Source organism: Momordica charantia (assembly GCF_013281855.1).
Source record: "Momordica charantia cultivar OHB3-1 chromosome 8 unlocalized genomic scaffold, Mcharantia_2.0 BLBB01000008.1, whole genome shotgun sequence".
Taxonomy (NCBI): Eukaryota; Viridiplantae; Streptophyta; class Magnoliopsida; order Cucurbitales; family Cucurbitaceae; genus Momordica; species Momordica charantia.
In genome coordinates this window covers 30,760,295-30,779,204 of record NW_028275166.1, presented here as the reverse complement: position 1 = coordinate 30,779,204, position 18,910 = coordinate 30,760,295, and the positions used below count along the sequence as shown (strand labels likewise).

Below are 18,910 nucleotides of genomic sequence, written 5' to 3'. Positions count from 1 at the left end.
TATACATATTTTAGTATTTTATTTCTTAATATATATATATATACACATATATTTTTTAGCGAGTATTTAATCACTATAATTTAGAATATGTAATTGAGTTCGATTAAAATTTTTATTATAATTGAGCCTAATCGCGTGCGAGTATCATTTTTTATTTTTTAAGTTTATAAAAAGGTAAGAAAGACTATTACTTTTCTAGTTCATATTGGGTAAAGATTATTATTATTATTACTATTATTTTTTGGTTGAAATTTTCAATTAAGATTTAGACTCAAGCAGAACTAAATTATCATATATTGGTTATAAGTAGTATTCTTTTTTATTTTGAGAGTGCAAAATTTCATTTTGGCGTAAAATTATAGATTAATAAATTTCATCTAATTGCACTTTTAACAACTTGTAGCACAAAAAATAAAAAGAAAAATCAATAATTAGATTAATTTTATTTTAATCACATAATAACCAATATATTATAACATCAAATCCAACATAAACTAAAAAGTTTTAAATTAACACGATTCAGAAAAAAAGAAAGTTCTATTAAAATTGTGCTTAAACAATGAAAAAAATGAAAAAAAAAGCGAATTTCATACATAAATATTATTCGCATTGGGAAGTGACGTGGATTAGACCGTACCGCAGCGGGAGGAACACGGCCATCAAAACAAAAGATCTTCGGTTACTTAGCGATTTCCTTCCAATTTCCCAACTCCAATTTCGAGAAATTGTGATTTGCGAAGCGAATTCCAGCAGATCAACGGGTTTGCTTCAGCGAATCTCTCCCACACTGTTGATTCTTCTCTCCGGATCCACAAGCCCGAGTCCGACGCAGGTTCTGTCCTCTTCTGTGGCGCATCTCTTGATTTTTTTCTCCGAATCTCTGTTGGATGTTGAGTCTGTAGCTGGATTCCTCTTGCAGGGATGTATTGAGCTCTGCGTTTGAGATCTGATCCATATTTTTCAATACTATCTTTCTCTCCGCCACCTACAAGCATGGGGATTTTGTTTACTCGGATGTTTTCTTCACTTTTCGGCAATAAGGAAGCTCGGATCCTTGTTCTTGGCCTCGATAATGCCGGCAAAACTACCATTCTCTGTGGGTTTCTCTAATTTTATTTTTTTCTTACGCCTTCGTGTTTTTTGGTTTGCGGTGATATTAGGATTCGTGATTTGGCGCCATGTTGTAATGCATTCTTTTGAATGTTGTGCAGATCGGCTCCAGATGGGGGAGGTTGTCTCGACAATTCCAAGTTGGTATTCTTTCCAAATGTGATCTCGTGGTTCTCTTGCTTTGTGTACCTAGAGGAGGAGAGTTGGAATTAAATTTTATATGGGGGATGAGAAACAGTTTGTTAATCAAAATCATGAGAATTACAACTTTACTTTTCAATATTCATGTTTAGGAGTTATAGTTTTATAAATCATTTAATACTAACTAGCCAATGGTTAGAGCTTGGCCTCCTTCAGTTCTCTCTGGAGGTTTCTATAGTTTGAATTTTTGGTTTTCCCAGTGCTTTTCGTGTTTTCCTTTCTGCGGACTCCCCATCCCATTAGGAGAAGGGGAAAGATCGGAAATTACAACTTGAATGTGAAGAATTCAACTATGAGAAGCATTAAGTATCAACTTTAGTTTTTCAATTGTTTAATTGTAAATGGTGAAGAGTTGATTGGAAGAATCCGTGAATGGTTAGCCTAGGGATCCAAGGAGCAAGCTATAAATCTAGATTCTTTTAATATCATGGATTCAAACTATAGTAGGCAGTAGCCACTAGCCACTCATCTAAAATAATGGATATTTTGTGGAGATGTATTAATTCTGATGATTATCCTGGCTTTTTCTTGCTTTGAAGGTAGACTAATTTGGGATGGCTAAACCCTTTTTCCATTATGTGTGGGGTATTTGGTTTGAGAGGACATGCGAATTCTCTATAACTGAGTTGTTTTCCGTGGAGATATTGAACTAGGTTCAGCTTAATGCTTCACTTCGGATATCTTAATTTTTAGGTTTATATGCTGTTCCTATTTTTTATTTCTATCACCAATTTATTAGAGGGTTTACTTTCTCGAGTCTTGTAAATTTTGTGGGGTGTGTTTTTGTGTTCCCAGTTGGTTCTTTGCTTGCTCTCAACGCCTTTACTTTCATAAATGAAAATTTCATTTGAAAATAATTGTTTCTTCCATTGCTTTCCTTCAGCTACTGGTCAAATATCTTATAAACTATCTCATTTTTTTTATGCAGCAATTGGATTTAATGTTGAAACTGTGCAGTATAATAACATCAAATTCCAGGTCTGGGATCTTGGTAAGCCAATCTAGGTCCTCCTAATATCTTTAAGTGAAGCTATGTGATCTCATGTTGTATCATTTCTTCATGACTACTCTCATGATATGGCAACACACTCAATGAAGGGGGGGGGGGGGGTGGGGAGAGGGAAAGGAGCATGTATTATTCTGCTAAATTGATGTATAAATGGAATTTGCAGATATTTAATGGTTTTCTTTCACAGTTTGGTTTTACCAACCAGTTATCAGTCATGAAATTAATTTAATCTTATTTGACTTATCTGAAAACAAACCAATTTCATTGGGAAAAAAATATTTATTTTAGCCATATGCTGCATATATCATAAACTTGTTAATCTCAAAGCATATTGTGTGTGTGTGTGTGTGATCACATGTGCATGCGTTTTTTACTTTGATGATCTTACAACTTGGGGTTAATATTAGCTTTGATTATTTTATCAAGTCTATCCAAGTATGTAAGTTATATCACTCATATCTTTTTATTGTTGCTTATGCAGGAGGACAGACTAGTATCAGGTTAGTCTTTTCTGTTCGTTAGCTCTAATTCTAGTTACTCTTGGAATTCATATCTGATGGTTGATGAGGGAATGGGTAGTTCTTTTTTAAGTACCGGGAAAGGTAGAATTTAATGTCATCTGTTTAACAAGGTAGGGGCTTGTAGGTCGTTGCATATTGGTGTTAATGATTTGTATAACATGTGCAGCCTTGAAAAGTATTGTAGAAATTCATCTCAGGTTTTCACTTTTCATTTTTGTTTTGGTTTTCAACTCTTTCTTTTTCCATTATGGATAATATCTTATATCCTCATTATTACACGATTACAGATAACCTATATTATTCTTTTACCCAAACTATCGTCTTTCACAGAGTTTCCTATCACAATTAGTAACCTGGAGCTTTTCCACAAGGAAATGAAACGAGGATAGATAAACTTGTTCACTTGAACCTGAATCAGACTTCATATATAGGCTCCATTTTGGTCGTGTGTCAACAAGATATTGTTCCTAAAGTTGACTAATTGGTGTACTTGTGAATTGATACTTCAGTTCATCTATGTCGTACTTGTGTATTTAACTATAATTGGTTCTCTACATGAACTTCTTTTTTCCCTGTCCTTTATATTTTCTCCTTTTTTTAAATGGTTCAAGCTAACTAGTTGCCTGCCTTGTGTGGTAGACCATACTGGAGATGCTATTTTCCAAATACTCAAGCTATAATCTATGTGGTTGATTCAAGTGATACTGATAGGCTGGTGGTAGCGAAAGAAGAGTTTCATGCAATACTTGAGGTACATTATCGTCAACTGAGCTGGTGTACTTAAGTTTCTAAAATTTTGCAATGAAAATCCATATGATTCATGCATTTTATTATTGTAAGGTTTATAGAATATTTTAAAAAATGCTGAGTAACATCTGAATTCACTGTTAGTGGAACGTATCATCATTGGCATGGAGCAATATCCAGTCTTGAGATGTCAGTATAGTATGTTTGTATCACTTTCTTTTTCTGCAGTTTCCTTGTCATGCATAAGAAATAAATTAGATGTCTCCGACTGTCGACATTGAACTTTGGTGTGGTTTGTTAATTTGTTTGTTTGGCAAGTGTTTGGCAAGTGTCCCGTTTTCAGTAGTTTTCTGTTAGCCAGTTCCAATAGTTCTTCTTTTGGGTGGTTGTGCAGGAAGAAGAGTTGCGGGGTGCGGTTGCCCTAGTTTTCGCTAATAAGCAGGTTAGGGCGTTGCCTGTTATTTACTTATCATTTTTTGTAACTATAAAATGTGAGAAATGAATCATCTATGGATGAATAGTACAAACAAAACAATTACTAGAGAAAGTAATTCTTATTTCTGTCAAAACACACTTGAAACTTGAAAGCAGTAATTCTTATAAACTTCACAACCCAAGTTTTTTCGAGTTTGAGAATTATTTTTGTAGCTGTTTCTCGAAACCACAACACAAGGTCCAAAGACCTGGCCTTCGTGATTGTGTAAAGTGTTTGATATCAAACTATTAATCTAGTTTCTACTCTTCTATCTTTTTTTTCTTTTAATTTTTTTTTTATACTATCTTCCCATTGTTTAGGATCTTCCTGGTGCACTTGATGATGCTGCAGTCACAGAGGCTTTAGAGTTGCACAAGATCAAGAACCGCCAATGGGCTATATTTAAAGCTTCTGCTATAAAAGGAGAAGGTCTTTTCGAGGGATTGGATTGGTAAGCTGTAAAGTTATATACTTCACATTTGTTTGTTTGTTTGTTTTCATTTTTACATTTTTAATGATTCAAGATACTATAATAATTAGACCAGATATAAAAAAAAAGATACTATTATAATTAGACACCCTGTAGATGCTATGCAGGCGAGTAATCATTACATTCACGACTGGTGTTCTGAACTGGATGTATAATACCCAATAATTTTACTTTTTGCTACCTTAGAAAAGGGGTTCAATCTTTTAAACTATTATGAATGAAAAGGATTATGATGTAGATATCAAGCACAATTGGGATGTCACTCGATTACATTTCACTGATCACATCATTGTTATTGTGAACTCTTCCATTTATTTTTCTGCTCTCTTCTCCCTTAAAAATAGTTCGATTTCAGATGACTTCGTTCTCGAATTGCCTGAAGTGGCATTGCGTTAGTCAGGCAAAGCAAAGATCTTGAAGGATTCCACTTGCTTTACGGCTCACTTCAATTGTCTTACTAGTAAGCTTCTTAATGCAGGTTAAGTAACACTCTCAAGGCCGGAGGTGGCTAACTCATACCAACCAAGTGAAGAATATTTGAGGCACCCAGTTGACGCATACGGTGTTTAAGCGTTATGACTTGCAGAAGAGAACTCATTTGTCCGAGCGATTTCACCAGTTTTTACTTGTTTTTGGTCACAATTGTTTTTTAGGGGAACTTCTGGTATACATGTAAAATTGCTTTCATTAAAGATGGTGACCACTGGAGTCTTCACTGACTCTATTTTTCTTGTTTCCCCATCTTTAATTTCTGTGATTTGGAGCATATTTGTTACATTATTTCTTATTCAGGGATTACCTCTAAAATTGTCCTTTTCATCACCATTGTTATTCCCTTCAAGAGGATATTATACTTTAAAGCCAAGAATGCACTGTATTGGTGCTCTGACCATCTTCAACTTGCTGCTGAAAGGATGCGAGAACATTTGAAGAAAGAATTTAATGTCCTACCCCGAGTGGAATTCGATAACCGATCCATTTATTGTTCCAACTTACTATTAACCAATCATGTCTTAGGTTTTTTTTTGGGTATAACATGTTGGGGTTGGGGGATTGAACTTACAATTTATTGATTGAAGATCTATGTCAATTATCGTTGAGGTACGTTCGGGCCAAGTTACTGGTGGATTAGGGGCTTTTCTATCATTATTCTGGTTTGATGGGGACTTTTCTGACATTTACATCTTTTAATCTTTCCTAACGTTATCCATATTAATGTTACTAATATTAATGTATAACCTTCAAGATCATTTTCTTATTATTTAGTGTATGATTTGTGTAAATGTTTATTTATGAACGAGTCCCATCCAAACTCTCTATTTCTTAGCCTTCTTTATATTTTTCTTGTAGCATTGCACATGTTTGATATTTTTTAAACTTATTTTTTAGTATAATATGTGGAGTCCGAGATTCGAAATTACAGTTTTTTTTGGTTATAAATGAGTACCTTAATCAATTGGGTTAAACTAGTTATATTAATATACATGGACATTAAATAAGTTATTGTTGAAGTACCTCCTAAATTAAAAAAATATTATAAGTCTCCGTAAAATTTAAATTTTCTTAAATGAGCCGTTGACCTTTGGCCATCCATCAATCTTACCGTAAATTTAAATTATTATGGACCTTTGGTCATCTATCGTAAATTTAAATTATTATGGATTGACATTGATATTTTCTCATTTATTGTTGTCCACAATTTCAGCAATGTATTAATTTTGGCTCAAATTTTAGGGAATAAAGTAAGTAAACAAATGGAGAATTGGGATTGGCCTGATAGATATATTTCAGCAATGTATTAATTTTGGCTCAAACTTCGTTTTAAGTATTTAGAAAAGAAGAGGCACCCGACAATTGGGTGGGGATTTGTTTTTAGTCTTGGAAAATATTAAACTTAGGTTGTTCTTGAGAAAAGTAAGAGCTTGTGTGGCTATTTGATTCTCATATTTCATAAGATCACTCTCAAAAGTGGAAATATGCTTGATTTTTTTCTTTCTTTTTTAGTAGGTGAGAATCTCATCATCTTTTGGTCGGGGTATATACTTTAACTAGTTGAACTATGTTTAGGTTAATTAGACATATACTTCGATTAAAGTTTGACTATGATACCAATTTATGTATATATATATATATATCTCAGTTAAAAAGACACTTATTACCTTTCTTGAGTTGAATTTTTGTCTATCATATTTGGATTATTTAAAATTTGTTTGAAAAAACACACATTTAATGTGGCTTTTGAATAAATTCATTAGTTCAGTTTTTAATTTCCAAATAACTGCTGGTTCAAGGACATTTCAAGATCTAATTCTCAACATTAACACGGTCGCCTCTTCTGTGGTCTTCAAAATTTCCTCCTCTCCCTCTATGTATGTTTCTTCACATACTTCTAATAAAATGGTGTCTCGTTCATTAGTTTAGTTTTTAATTTGAAAGTTTGCTAATTATTTATTTAAATTAAAATAGTTTTTATAAAATTAAATCAAACTTAATTCACTCTTTTCTGAAGATGTCATCAATCTAATAGAGATGAAGAAGGATGAAAACATTATCCCAAGAAAGCAAAAAGCCCCATTACCATCAAGTGATCAAAGAAGAAGCAGCCATTTTTTTTTAAACCAAAAGCATCTTAAAAATCAAAATCAAAAGAATAATTTTTTCTTTAAAATATTATCACATGACCTCTGTTGCAGAATCCGAAGGCCAACATACCTGCAAAATAATTTTGAAAAAATTAATACATCAAAAAGTAGTGAAATAATCTCACTTTAATGACTTGTATTTGTTATTTCTTTCAGGGGGGAAAAAAGAATATTTGTGTGATTATTATTTCTTTTTATTTTCATTCTCTTGCTATCAACGGAAAAAGTTGAAGCCTCCCTCTCACAAGAAGTTAACCAAAAAAAAAAAAGTTAAAAGTTGAAAAATATCTAGAAATAGTAGCTACGGACATTGCTATCATGAGTAGAAGATAGTTATACCATATTATGAATGATGCCAACCTTTCAAACATCATTGATAAACAAACGATTTTTAACGGGAAAAATTTAAGAAATTTAGTGAGTGAAATATCGTACTAAAATATGATACGCTAAAATATGATCAAAGATAGTGAAAGAGAACAAAATAATCACTTTCTTTATTGTAATCCGATTTGAAAGAACAGATATTAAAATAATTTATTTAGAATACAGAATAAAATTTAGAAAAAACTTCACTTTGAACACTAGCCGACCCAATAACATGGAGACACATGTTAGTTTTTTTCTTTTGTTTTTTTTTTTTACTATTTTATTAAAGCTCAATATCTCATACTTTTTTTTTTGCTCTCTCTCGATGAGTCTGACTTCCCAATTTTTCTGCCTCTCTCATTTCGTCATTTTTATCTCTTTTGCAAGGTCTCACCTCCATTTTTACCCCTCTATTTTTTGGATTTTTTTATTTTCATTTCACAAAATCACAAGCCTTTTTTTCCCTTTAATATTTTCGTAAGCCTAATACAATTAAATAATGAAAAATTCTTAATTAGAAAATTTATATCGATCTTCATTAAATATTTGACAATTAAAAAAAATACGATTAAAAAAAAATGATGAGTGTAAAATAAAGTTTCTACTTGGTAAGAGTTTTAAACGACTCACCGGCCGAGCATCATCAGGGTGGCAATAGGGTTGGATCCAGGCGAGACAACGAAAGTGGAGCCATCAAGCACACGAAGATTTTTGACTCCGAGGACACTGTAATTACCGTCGACCACTTTTCCGACCAAACATCCTCCATGGTAATGCCAATACGACGTCACCGTTCTCCGACAGAACTCTCCAACAGCAGTATCATTCGACAAGTTTTCCGGCAACGGAATCCCCAGAAACTGAAGCCTCTTATTACCCTCCAAATCCCTCGTCTTAATATTTTCAATCGTTTGGGTCTTCAGCAAATTCCCCACTTTTCTCACTCCCACAACACATCGCGCAACATCATCGGGATGGGAATAGTAATTGAATCGGACGACGGGACTGGCTTTCACATCGGTGGAAGAATTGAGGCGGAGGGACCCCACAGAGTCCACTTTGGAGAATTTTCCGCCGATGGTGGCTAAGCTCAGATTGGCTGAAGTGGACTGGGGAGGAAGAAGGCTGAAAGATGGAGGAATTGAGAATGGCAAAGTGCTGGCGATGGATTGGAAGTAGTAGCTGTTCTCTGCAATTCCTATCACTTTTGAAGACGTGAAAGCCACTAGAAATGGAAGCACTGCGACGACACCAAAACGGGGGTTGTCGATCATGAATTGGCCGACGTGTGGTTGGGGGAGGACGACGGGTAGTTTCAAGGATGAAAGATCAGATTTTGGGCCAACCCCACTTAGGAGAAGAAGTTGATGAAAGATGATGCTTGCATGCACTTCGATGATTGTCGCCGTGGTTTGTCAAAGAAACACAAAAAAAATTAATTCCTAAATAAGTGGTCATTATAAGGTTTGAATTCGTTCCCTCTAAATACTTTTGATTTACCTTGATCCTTTGGACTAATGAACCACTCATGACCATTATTAGAGATAATTGGAACTTTTCCAAGGTATGGTATTTAAAAAGTTTGTAATAGGTTCTTAGACTTTATAGTTTGGGCCTAATCTAAAATGTTAATTGTGTATTATTTAATGATTTGAGTGTAATTTTTACATAAAAGATACTTGACACTTTACTATCGAGTAACTTCTTCTTTAGTACTATTAAATATTTGACAACTCATTATTTTTTTTTAAAAAATAAACTTTTTGTTTTTACATTTCTCTCCCTTGAGTTAGTATAGAAAATACTTAGTTCTCCATTCGTGAGGAGAAACCTTGTTTTTACCATCAATAGATATTTGACAACTCATTATTTTTTAAAAAGATTTTTGTTTTTATATTTCTCTATTTTAGTTGTAAAATATTTAATAATTGTAAGATAAGGTTCCTCCTTACCATTCAGGAGCCAAGTATTTTTGGAGTTTATTTAATGGTTGTTATTTGATATTCAATATATAAATTAAATTTACCTAACCCATCAAGTTAAGCTTTTTGGTTGAGTGGTGGTTTATTTATTCTTAAGATGGTATCAGAGCGGGTGGTCCTTTGTTCGAGCCCCTGCGTAGTCGTTTCCTCCCCATTTATTATGATTTCTATTTGTTTGGATAAAGTTTTATCTTTTGACAGTGGCCTCGATGGCAACTTTGAGGTTTGTGGGATCAGCCTTATTCAGAAGCTCCACAGCTCCATGTCTGGTTCCATTCTCATCAAAGATAGAACCTGCAATTTTAGTCCCCACAATCTCTCAAATCGAATACATTATCATGGACAACACCACTTTCCACCAAAGCACTTTTAAAAGCAGATTGCCAAGGAACTAAACTCGGGCGCGAAACCAAAGCCTGTTCCACCCATTGGTACGCCTTCTCCACCATTTCCATGTCCCATTCCACGCCCTGAGTTCTGAAGAACTCTGGATTTGCTCTCGAGTAGACGCCGCCGTTGATCATGCTACTACCGCCAAGGATCCGCCCTCTTAGGTTCTCTACACCCTCCTCAGAGATGAACCGCTGGAAGGGATTTTTGCCGTCATCCTCCACAGTGAAAACGTTTTGTAGACCTTGTTCGCTCAGTACAGAGAGATATTTGTTGGGGACACTGCCTCTTTCGAGGAGGACAGAGAAATTTCTTGACAAAGTTGCGGCTAATGGGCAGCCTGCAGTCCCTCCCCCTATTATTATGTAGTCATATTCTTCTTTTTCTGGTAGACTACTGGCATTGTACACAAACTTCATATAGCTAGCATCTGAACAAAAAGTTTAAAATAATGAGACTGTGTTCAATGGAGTTTGAAATTTTTAGAGGAAGGAGTACAAAATCATACTATGTTCTAACTTTTGTTATATGTAGTTTATCAATTCTAAAAATTTAAAGAGATGGAACAAATTAGAGAAAAAAATTTGAAAATTTAGGACACGATTGGATAACTATTTTATTCTTAGTTGTTTGTTTGTTATATCTTTCTCTTTTAAAACCGTTTTGAAATCTAACTTCAACAAATGTGAGTTTACTGATAAAAAATAAATATGGAAGAAATAATGACGGACAATGTAAAAAATAAAAAATAAAAATAAAAAAATAAATTAAATTTCAATGTCGGGTTAGACTCGACATTATAGATCAACGTTTGAGTTCAACATTAAAAGTGGCCCAAACTTTAATTTTTAAACCTAACACTACTTAATTTTTCACCCCAAATTCAATGTCCTCCTCATTGCTGAGGGGTCAAGTATTTTCCCGGTTTGGCTCTCCCCTTTCACTGTCACGCGAAGTAGGTAGTCCCTTTCACGAAATAGGTAGAGGAAAGAGTGAGCGAATTTGGCAATGACAACAATTAGGTATAGCTTTTAAAAGCTTTGTTTTTGCTTCTGAAATCTTGCTAATAAGAAAGTGTGTTTACAAAAGATATGAAAAATAAGTTAAAGAACAAAAGGTGCGATATGTTTCTCACATACTTTTTTTGTTAATAAGAAACTTTCTTTTGTTATGTTTCTCACATACTTCAATGGAGTAGTTTTTCCAAAAAAAGAAAAATAAAAGACGAAATGGTTCCTTAATTTTTGTATAAGATGAATCCAGAGTTGGAGAGAGGGATTTTACCTTGATTGGGTTGGGTGTTGATAGAGATCAAGAGTCCGATAAAGAAAATGATGAACAAGAGAAAAGAAGCCATGGTTGAATTATCCATGTTCCCAAAAGCTATTAGAGAGAATTCGTCCCTTTCCTTGGAGATTGCCTTGGGCAACTATATTGATATGTTTATATAGATATAGGATGGAATCTAAAAAAGATCAATACAAGTTATACAAGTAATTAGAAGTAAAGTTATGCAAGCTAAATACAAATATTATCATGAATCCATATTTGTTTTTTCTAGCTTAATTAAAGTATATATATGTATTATACATGCATATATGCACGTGTATATATATTATTACTCTATATATATACACATCTTTTTATCTTATGAATTACATGTCATGATCTCTTTGTTTAGATCGGGATGATATATTTGTATGTCTCTAGCTACGTACTATATATATATTCTTCTTCGACTTACCATATAAAAACTTAAAACAACCTCAAATTCTTATAAAAATATATTTTTTTCTCGGTAAGAATAGGGAATTAGTAATTAAATAAAAATTTGTTCATTATTATTAATAACTTTTAAAAAAGTTTATTTGGTTTCTTAATTGATTCATATATATGTGAAAAAAATTACTGATACTTTAACAGTTGAGGATGTTGATGTAAATCAGTGTTATAATTAACATATTTACTCAAAAAGGTGCTTATTTTAGAATATTATACAATACATAGATAGCGTAAGGACTTGTATGACATAGCTCAACTTGTAAATTAAATTATGAATAGTAATATGTCTCAGCCAAAGGGTGAGCTTAACACAGAAAAAATTACATTGATATCTCTCTCGGATCCGAACCTTAGGACAGGCTCGAGTGCTCCCGATTATAGTGGAAAATGCTAAAGAGTTTGTCCGATTCTAGGTATTATGAATGAGGTGAACATGGTGAGAACAGTTGGTAGAATTAAGTGGCTTTTCAAAAGTGAGCTAGGCTGCAAAGTTGTTAAAAAACTCAGTTCAAAAGAGTTACATGGAAAGCTATAAAGTTGGGTGCAAGTTGATTTTGCATTACCTTTAAGAAGGATTTGACTCCTTTATAAATAGAGAAATTATTTGGAGAGACGTGCTTTGGAAGATGTGAGCCATACTGACAAGATGATGATTCTTCACCAACTTTAAAGATACTCTGATATGTAGGATTGTACTCTCATTGAATGTCAGCTAATATCACACTGGAAGAATTCTGCTAAAAAAAAGTGGACGAGTTAAAACTGCCCCTCCATGGATATACAAACTTTCCTCTTTGGCTCATCGAGTTCGAACAGTGCCCTAGTTCCTCGTGGCATCTAGGATATTATTGTCCATGTGTCTTTTTCAGATTTTACCCCTAACAATTATGAGATCTATGAAGTTTTTCTCAAAGTTGACATTTAGACATCTCTCAATACTTCCAAAAATTTAAGTCGTTTTTTATTTTTCTAGTTCCCATAAATATAAGTTATCACGTTCACGGCATTGTATAGTAGACATTTTCATCCCCACGTCCATTAATAATTGTTGCCAAAATTTTGTGCAATGTATTAATTGTAGCTCAAATTTATGGAAATAAATTACAGGGGTATTTTTTAGTACAAATTAAATGAGTAATGTGATCTTTTTGAAGTAAATGAAAATAAAACAAAAATAAAAGAGAAAAATGGCATCTTTCACGTGGCACCCTCCAAAGCCACATATTGCAGCAATCCTAAGGAGATATGTTAATTTTTATCTTTAAATTTAAATTTGAATACACAGGTTAATTTGTAATGGATCTCAAATTTATTAATGTGTAATTTTATCGTTAATTCAAAAATAATTACGTGGTAATGTGTGATTTGTTGAAATTTATCGATTGACGATTTAATTATTTGGATTTATTTTCCAGTCACTTATTTATTTTAATTAAGTTGATTTGATAGCGTGTGATATTTTCTAGAAATTATTTGGAAAGATTAAATAAGAGTAATTTTTTCGATCATTATGTATATAATTTGAAAATGTGCTTATTTATTATAACTTAACTTTTCAACTTAAAATGAATTTTTAGAGTCGACGGTTTCACGCAGCTCAATCCCTGTCCTATTGTTGGAACGATTCAGAAAGATGAAGGGTCAAAAAAGCGATTTTCTCGCGAATCGCGTATAGTTCAGACTTGATTTACGTCTGATTCCACCCGAACTAGCTTTTCTTGACCATTTTGATCATCCTGCGCACGCTATTCCAATATCAAATTCCTCTTCATTCTGTTGTGCTCAAAGTGCTCTCTGAACTGAACGTGAAAGTCGTTTACTACTCCACTATCGGTCACCTAGTAGTATTTAGCCTTGTTGAGAATGTCCTATGTTCCAAGAATCAATTGCTACCTTCAATTGAGAGGATCATTGCTAACCCATTTTGGCTTCATCGTTATCACATTAAATTAACACATTTTTTTAATATGGTTGCTATTATTAATATTCATTAGGTTTCATCTCATAACCAATGAATATTAATATGGTATCAAAGTCAAACAAGCTCAAACGAACATCTGGTTTAAAAATGGGATCCGACCAAGATTGATGAGCCAAAAGAGCCATAATCTTGAAAGACATGTTAAGGATCTCACATTGAAAAGAAAATGAACCTTACAACGGTTTATAATAGACACGATCTTGGCTATAAGATGAAACCCCATGAATATTAATATGGTATCAGAGTTCAATAAATTCAAACATTTGAAAAGTACACGTGCAGAGACCCAAATTGTATTTATTAATCTCAAACAAACTTATACCATAATGGCTTTTTTACTCCGAGCCATTTAGTTTACACTTAATCTTTCTTGAAGCATCTTTGGCCATACGGACACAAAAGACAATGAAAGCAAAACAAATAAATCAGTTCTATCCTTTTTTTTTCTTAATCTTTTTTTTGAATCCCATGGTTCCCATATCCGTATATACGCAAGGATCATTGTTTGGTGAAGTATACTTAAAGCTCCAAGCCACCCAAACTATCTTTGAGAACTTTTTTCTTAAATTTAAAGAAATTAAGGTACAATACATTTTTAATCTCTAAAATTTAAAAATTAATAAGATAGTTTATTAATGTTAATTTTTATTTTTTTTAAAGTTTTTTAAAAGGCATACATTTTAGATAAATTAAAAAAAAAGGCAAATTGGTAAAAAATATTAACTAGAATTTTAAAAAGAAGTGAAACGTCAAAAACCAAAAAATAAAACTGAATAATGTTATAGATTTTATTTCATTAGATAAATTTTAGGTTTAAATTATATTTCCATTCTTAAGATTTTAAAATGTATATTTTAGTCTATAGATTTAAAAAAATAATCATTTTATTCCATAGTTGGCATACATTTTAGATAAATTAAAAAAAAAGGCAAATTGGTAAAAAATATTTCTTAAAAAAGATGTAGAGTTTAACTAGAATTTTAAAAAGAAGTGAAACGTCCAAAACCAAAAAATAAAACTGAATAATGTTATAGATTTTATTTCATTAGATAAATTTTAGGTTTAAATTATATTTCCATTCTTAAAATGTATATTTTAGTCTATGAATTTTAAAAAATAATCATTTTATTCCATAGTTGACATACTCTAAAAATAATAATTTTAACGCTATTGCTAATATTATTGTACAACCTAATACTATCTCCTCATTTATTGCTCGCCTTAGTCAACCCATATAAATCAATAGTATATATGACAATGTCAAAGAGGTTGGTATATATTCGAAGTCAGGTCATGTTATGTATTTGGTAAAAGAAAAATAATGATAATAACTAAAATATTAAAAAGCAAGTTTATAAATACTGCTTCATCTAATAGTTTCTTTGATTTCTAAATAATTTTTTTAAATTTACTTTTTTAGATTTTGGTCAAGATTTTAAAAATATTTATAAAAGTTCTATAACAAAACCAAAAAATAGAACTAAAAAGTAACGTGTCTGAGCTAAATTTTTAAAATTAGAAAGCAAGAAAGGAAATGGTTAACAAGTTTTTGAAACAAAGAAAGGGTAAGAAAACAAAACTTAATTAGTTAAAACACATAAAAGTTGTTAAAATCAAAATTAAAAAGTTAAAATCAAAATGAAATTTGAAATTTATCAATTCAATTGTAGAAGCTTAAATTAAGAAACTCACCGGCCAAGCATCATGACAGTGGCCATAGGATTGGTTCCGCGAGAGACGGAGAAAGTAGAGCCATCCACCACACGAAGATTTCCGATTCCGATCACTCTATAATCGCCGTCGACAACTTTACCGACCAAACAACCGCCGTGGTAATGCCAGAACGTCGCCACCGTCCTCCGACAGAACTCTCCAACAAAATCATCATTCAAATCCGCCATGTTTTCCCGCCACGAAGGCCCCACATACAAAAATCCCCTCTTACCCACCAAATCCCATGTCTTAAACTCCTCCATCGTTTGGGTTCTCAGCAAATCCCCAATTTTTCTCACTCCTCTAACACATTGCGCCACATCATCAGGATCGGAATAATAATTGAACCGCACAATGGGACTCTTCTTCACGTCACCGGCAGAGGCCAGCCGGAGCCACCCCACGGAGTTCACATTACTGAACTTTCCGCCGATCACAACTATGCTCGGGTTGGCAAAATTCGATAGCGGAGGAGGGAGACGAAGAGGCGGCGGAAACAAAAATGATACAGCACTTGCTAGAGATTCTAAATAGGTATTGTTTTGTAAAATTCCGACGACTTTTGTAGATGTTAAAGCTACCGGAAATGGGAGAACCAAGATGAGGCTAAAACGGGGATTGTCGGCCATGAATTGACCGACATGTGGTTGGTGGAGGACGACAGGTAGTTTTAAGGATGAAAGATCATATTGTGGGCCAATCCCACTTAGGAGGAGAAGTTGAGGGCTTCCCATGGCTCCAGCACTAACAATAATCTCTCCTTTCTTTCGTATGAATACTGTGTGCAATTTTCCTTCTGAATCAGAATATGAAACCCCACTTGTAGATAGACCTGTAAATTCAATAATATTATTAGATCATCTTTTCACCAAATCCAAGATTTATTATCACTTACCCGAGAAGATGATTCTTTCAACTGTGGCCTGTATGACAACTTTAAGATTTGTGGGATTGGCTTTATTGAGAAGCTCCACAACTCCATGTCTGTTCCCTTTCCCATCAAAGATGGAACCTCCAGTTTTAGTCCCCACAAGGTGCCTCAAATCAAACCCGTTATCAGGGAGAAAACCACTTTCCAACAAAGCATTTCTAAAAGCAGATTGCCAAGCACTTATACTCGGCCGAGACACCACACTCTCTTCCACCCACTGATACGCCTCCTCCACCATTTCCATGTCCCACTCAACGCCCCCGGCTTCAAAGAACTCTCTTTGAGCCCTTGTGTAGAACCCAAAATTCACCATGCTACCGCCGCCAAGAACCCGCCCTCTTAGATTCTCGACGCCGTCGTCTGAGACGAACCGTTGGAAGGGATTTTGACCGTCATCTTTGCTGGTTACAACGTTCAGTATCCCTTCTTCTTTGAGTACATATGGGAATTTGTTAGGGTCATTCCCTCCCTCGAGGAGGAGGACTGAGAAGTTTGATGATAATGTTGCAGCTAAAGGACAGCGGTTCCTCCGCCTATGATTATGTAGTCATATTCTTCATTTTCTGGTAAATTGTTGGCGTTTTGTACGAAATTTGTGTAGCTAACATGATCTGGAAGGGAAAAGTTCTGAAAAAAATTAAGAATCAGAATAGAGGGAGATAGCAGAGAGAGAGAAAGAGGGAGGTTTTACCTTGATTGGGATTAGTGTGTGTGGAGAAGACTTCTGAATTCGAGTTAGAGATAATGATGAGGATAAGAAGGAAGGAGAAAGCCATGGTTGAATGCTCCATGGCTTCAGAAGCTATGTGGAGTCTGTCTTTTGCAACCATTGGTGGGATCTAAAATAGGAACATACAAGTGTTATTGATAATGTATATTTGTTTCTTTAGGCAAAATATAAAATTTGTCCCTAGGTGACCATCACGAGGTTTCAACTCATTCCCTCTCACTACGATGGTTATACTATCATCAATCCTAACCCCTCTTTGTGAACCCAAAAAAGAAAAAAAAAATATTACTCATGTCGTTATATTCTAGTTGATGGTACCAAATTAAAATTAAAAACTAAATACTAAATTGAAGCCAAATCCTAACATGAGAACTAAATTTAAAATTTGAACACTACAGAAACCAAATTGAAACTTTCCGAAATTATAAGGATCAAATTTGTAATTTTTAGAAATAAAATTTTATGAAATTTAAATTATTATTATTTTTTGAGTATAGCATGGGGAATCAATAATAAAATGAAAAAGAAAAAGGTTACCGACAATGATTTTCTGCTGCTATTCATCAAACGAAGCAACACATCTTGGCAAGCTGTTTCATATGAAAGAATATACGGTGGTCAGGTCCACTTCGAGAATGGCTTGGGGTACCAGTGCACAAAAATCAAAAGCATCTACTATAAGGGACATGGTGACCATAAGATCGAGGGAGCTCTTATAAGGCGATTGAATAAGGTCCGAAATCCAATATGAAAACATATCCGCTAACCCTCGATCAGGTATTTATCGAAAGATCCTTCTAACTCGCGTTGCACTAGGTAGACCCACCAAAATACTTCCTGATTTGAAGGGCCACTTTTAGTCCAGATATACCTTAACTAGATTTGATTTTAAGTCAGAAACTAGTTCACTTTTAAGTTAGAAACTGAGAAGATCAGACGAGGCATTGTGAGATTGAAAAGTCATTATAGGGTCCAAATCAAAAGTTTTTGTTTTGTGTGTGTCGTGAGTGTGAATTGTGTGAGGCGGATTATGGCGTCCCGTAGGCCATGGTCGTCTTCGTCTAAAAGTGTCTTTGAGAGTTATGGTAGAATTAGTGATTTTGAAAAAAGAGATTTAAGTAGATTTGATTTTCCAAAATCACCCTCCAAATTATACGTTAAAATTTAATTTTAAATTTTCCTAAAAGCAATTTTGTAATTTGCCAAACACGATCAATGAGTAGGGAAGTGATTTTGACAATAACAAAAGTGAGGTTGACATTCCCAAACACACTCTGTATGTCGTGTGCCCCAATTTTCAAACTCTCCCACTTCTCCCACACTCGCTCTTTATTTTACTTTTTGATTTATGGAAATACAATTTTGGACATTGGTGTTACCGTAATTAAAATGCAAGGTAATAAGCTAAGTGGATATCAATCCTAACAAACAAGGTGTTGGAGTTACAAGGTGTTCAAACAAAGTCTCACATTGGTTAGAGAAAAGAGTGATCCGTGGTATGTACGTTGTCTCGTCACTGTTTCCTCGCTACGTATACTTTTTTGTAGTCACTACTACACTAATTATGCAAAGAATCCAACTACCAAAAATACATCGTTATAACTACTACTTAATTAGAGAGCACTTAACTACTTTAGTTAGATATACCAAACTTTTCAGGTTCTTTTGGTAGGTTTTTGGTTTTAGTTGAACATCATTTATTCAGTCCTTTCCTAGTTTCTTTAATGCTGCGTACTACTCCTTTTTAACAAGCATTTATTGAGCCTTGAAGAGTGTGAAGAACAAGTAGGCTAAATAAAATGGTGTGTAATCTTTTAGACCATTCTTAATTTTGCCT

At 33.7% G+C, this 18,910-nt stretch overlaps 2 protein-coding genes and 2 pseudogenes across 4 annotated transcripts; 1 reads left to right on the top strand and 3 right to left on the bottom strand.

The window, feature by feature from the left end:
* Positions 1–625: 625 nt before the first annotated feature.
* Positions 626–5,372, top strand: ARF3 (ADP-ribosylation factor 3). The gene is made up of 9 exons (XM_022297645.2): positions 626–832; positions 920–1,096; positions 1,212–1,250; positions 2,240–2,302; positions 2,802–2,820; positions 3,481–3,592; positions 3,983–4,030; positions 4,384–4,514; positions 5,032–5,372. Exons 2-9 carry the CDS (start codon positions 994–996, stop codon positions 5,063–5,065), a joined length of 549 nt encoding a protein of 182 aa, XP_022153337.1. The 5' UTR covers positions 626–832; positions 920–993; the 3' UTR covers positions 5,066–5,372.
* Positions 5,373–7,067: 1,695 nt separating this feature from the next.
* Positions 7,068–9,403, bottom strand: LOC148209910 ((R)-mandelonitrile lyase-like). The gene is made up of 2 exons (XM_088127184.1): positions 8,195–9,403; positions 7,068–7,265 (listed from the first exon to the last, which is right to left on the bottom strand). The coding sequence occupies exons 1-2, from the start codon at positions 8,836–8,838 to the stop codon at positions 7,196–7,198; spliced, it is 714 nt and encodes a 237-aa protein (XP_087983310.1). The 5' UTR covers positions 8,839–9,403; the 3' UTR covers positions 7,068–7,195.
* A 115-nt stretch (positions 9,404–9,518) lies between these two features.
* On the bottom strand, positions 9,519–11,339 carry LOC111020827 ((R)-mandelonitrile lyase 1-like; annotated as a pseudogene). Its single transcript, XR_015792678.1, has 2 exons — positions 11,221–11,339; positions 9,519–10,366 (listed from the first exon to the last, which is right to left on the bottom strand). The product of XR_015792678.1 is annotated as a (R)-mandelonitrile lyase 1-like (transcript).
* A 2,643-nt stretch (positions 11,340–13,982) lies between these two features.
* LOC111020833 (sinalpyl alcohol oxidase Nec3-like) lies at positions 13,983–17,182 on the bottom strand (annotated as a pseudogene). Its single transcript, XR_015793256.1, has 3 exons — positions 17,035–17,182; positions 16,308–16,954; positions 13,983–16,244 (listed from the first exon to the last, which is right to left on the bottom strand). The product of XR_015793256.1 is annotated as a sinalpyl alcohol oxidase Nec3-like (transcript).
* Between the last annotated feature and the right edge of the window lie 1,728 nt (positions 17,183–18,910).

Bases quoted from the DNA above. Each gene is read 5' to 3' on its own strand.
- ARF3 (XM_022297645.2), top strand. From the start codon at position 994: ATGGGGATTTTGTTTACTCGGATGTTTTCTTCACTTTTCGGCAATAAG. The intron at 3,593-3,982 runs GTACATTATCGT...GTGGTTGTGCAG, and splicing joins AGTTTCATGCAATACTTGAG to GAAGAAGAGTTGCGGGGTGC. The intron at 4,515-5,031 runs GTAAGCTGTAAA...TTCTTAATGCAG, and splicing joins CTTTTCGAGGGATTGGATTG to GTTAAGTAACACTCTCAAGG.
- LOC148209910 (XM_088127184.1), bottom strand. From the start codon at position 8,838: ATGATCGACAACCCCCGTTTTGGTGTCGTCGCAGTGCTTCCATTTCTA. The intron at 7,266-8,194 runs GTGAGTCGTTTA...ATTATTTTGCAG, and splicing joins ACCCTGATGATGCTCGGCCG to GTATGTTGGCCTTCGGATTC.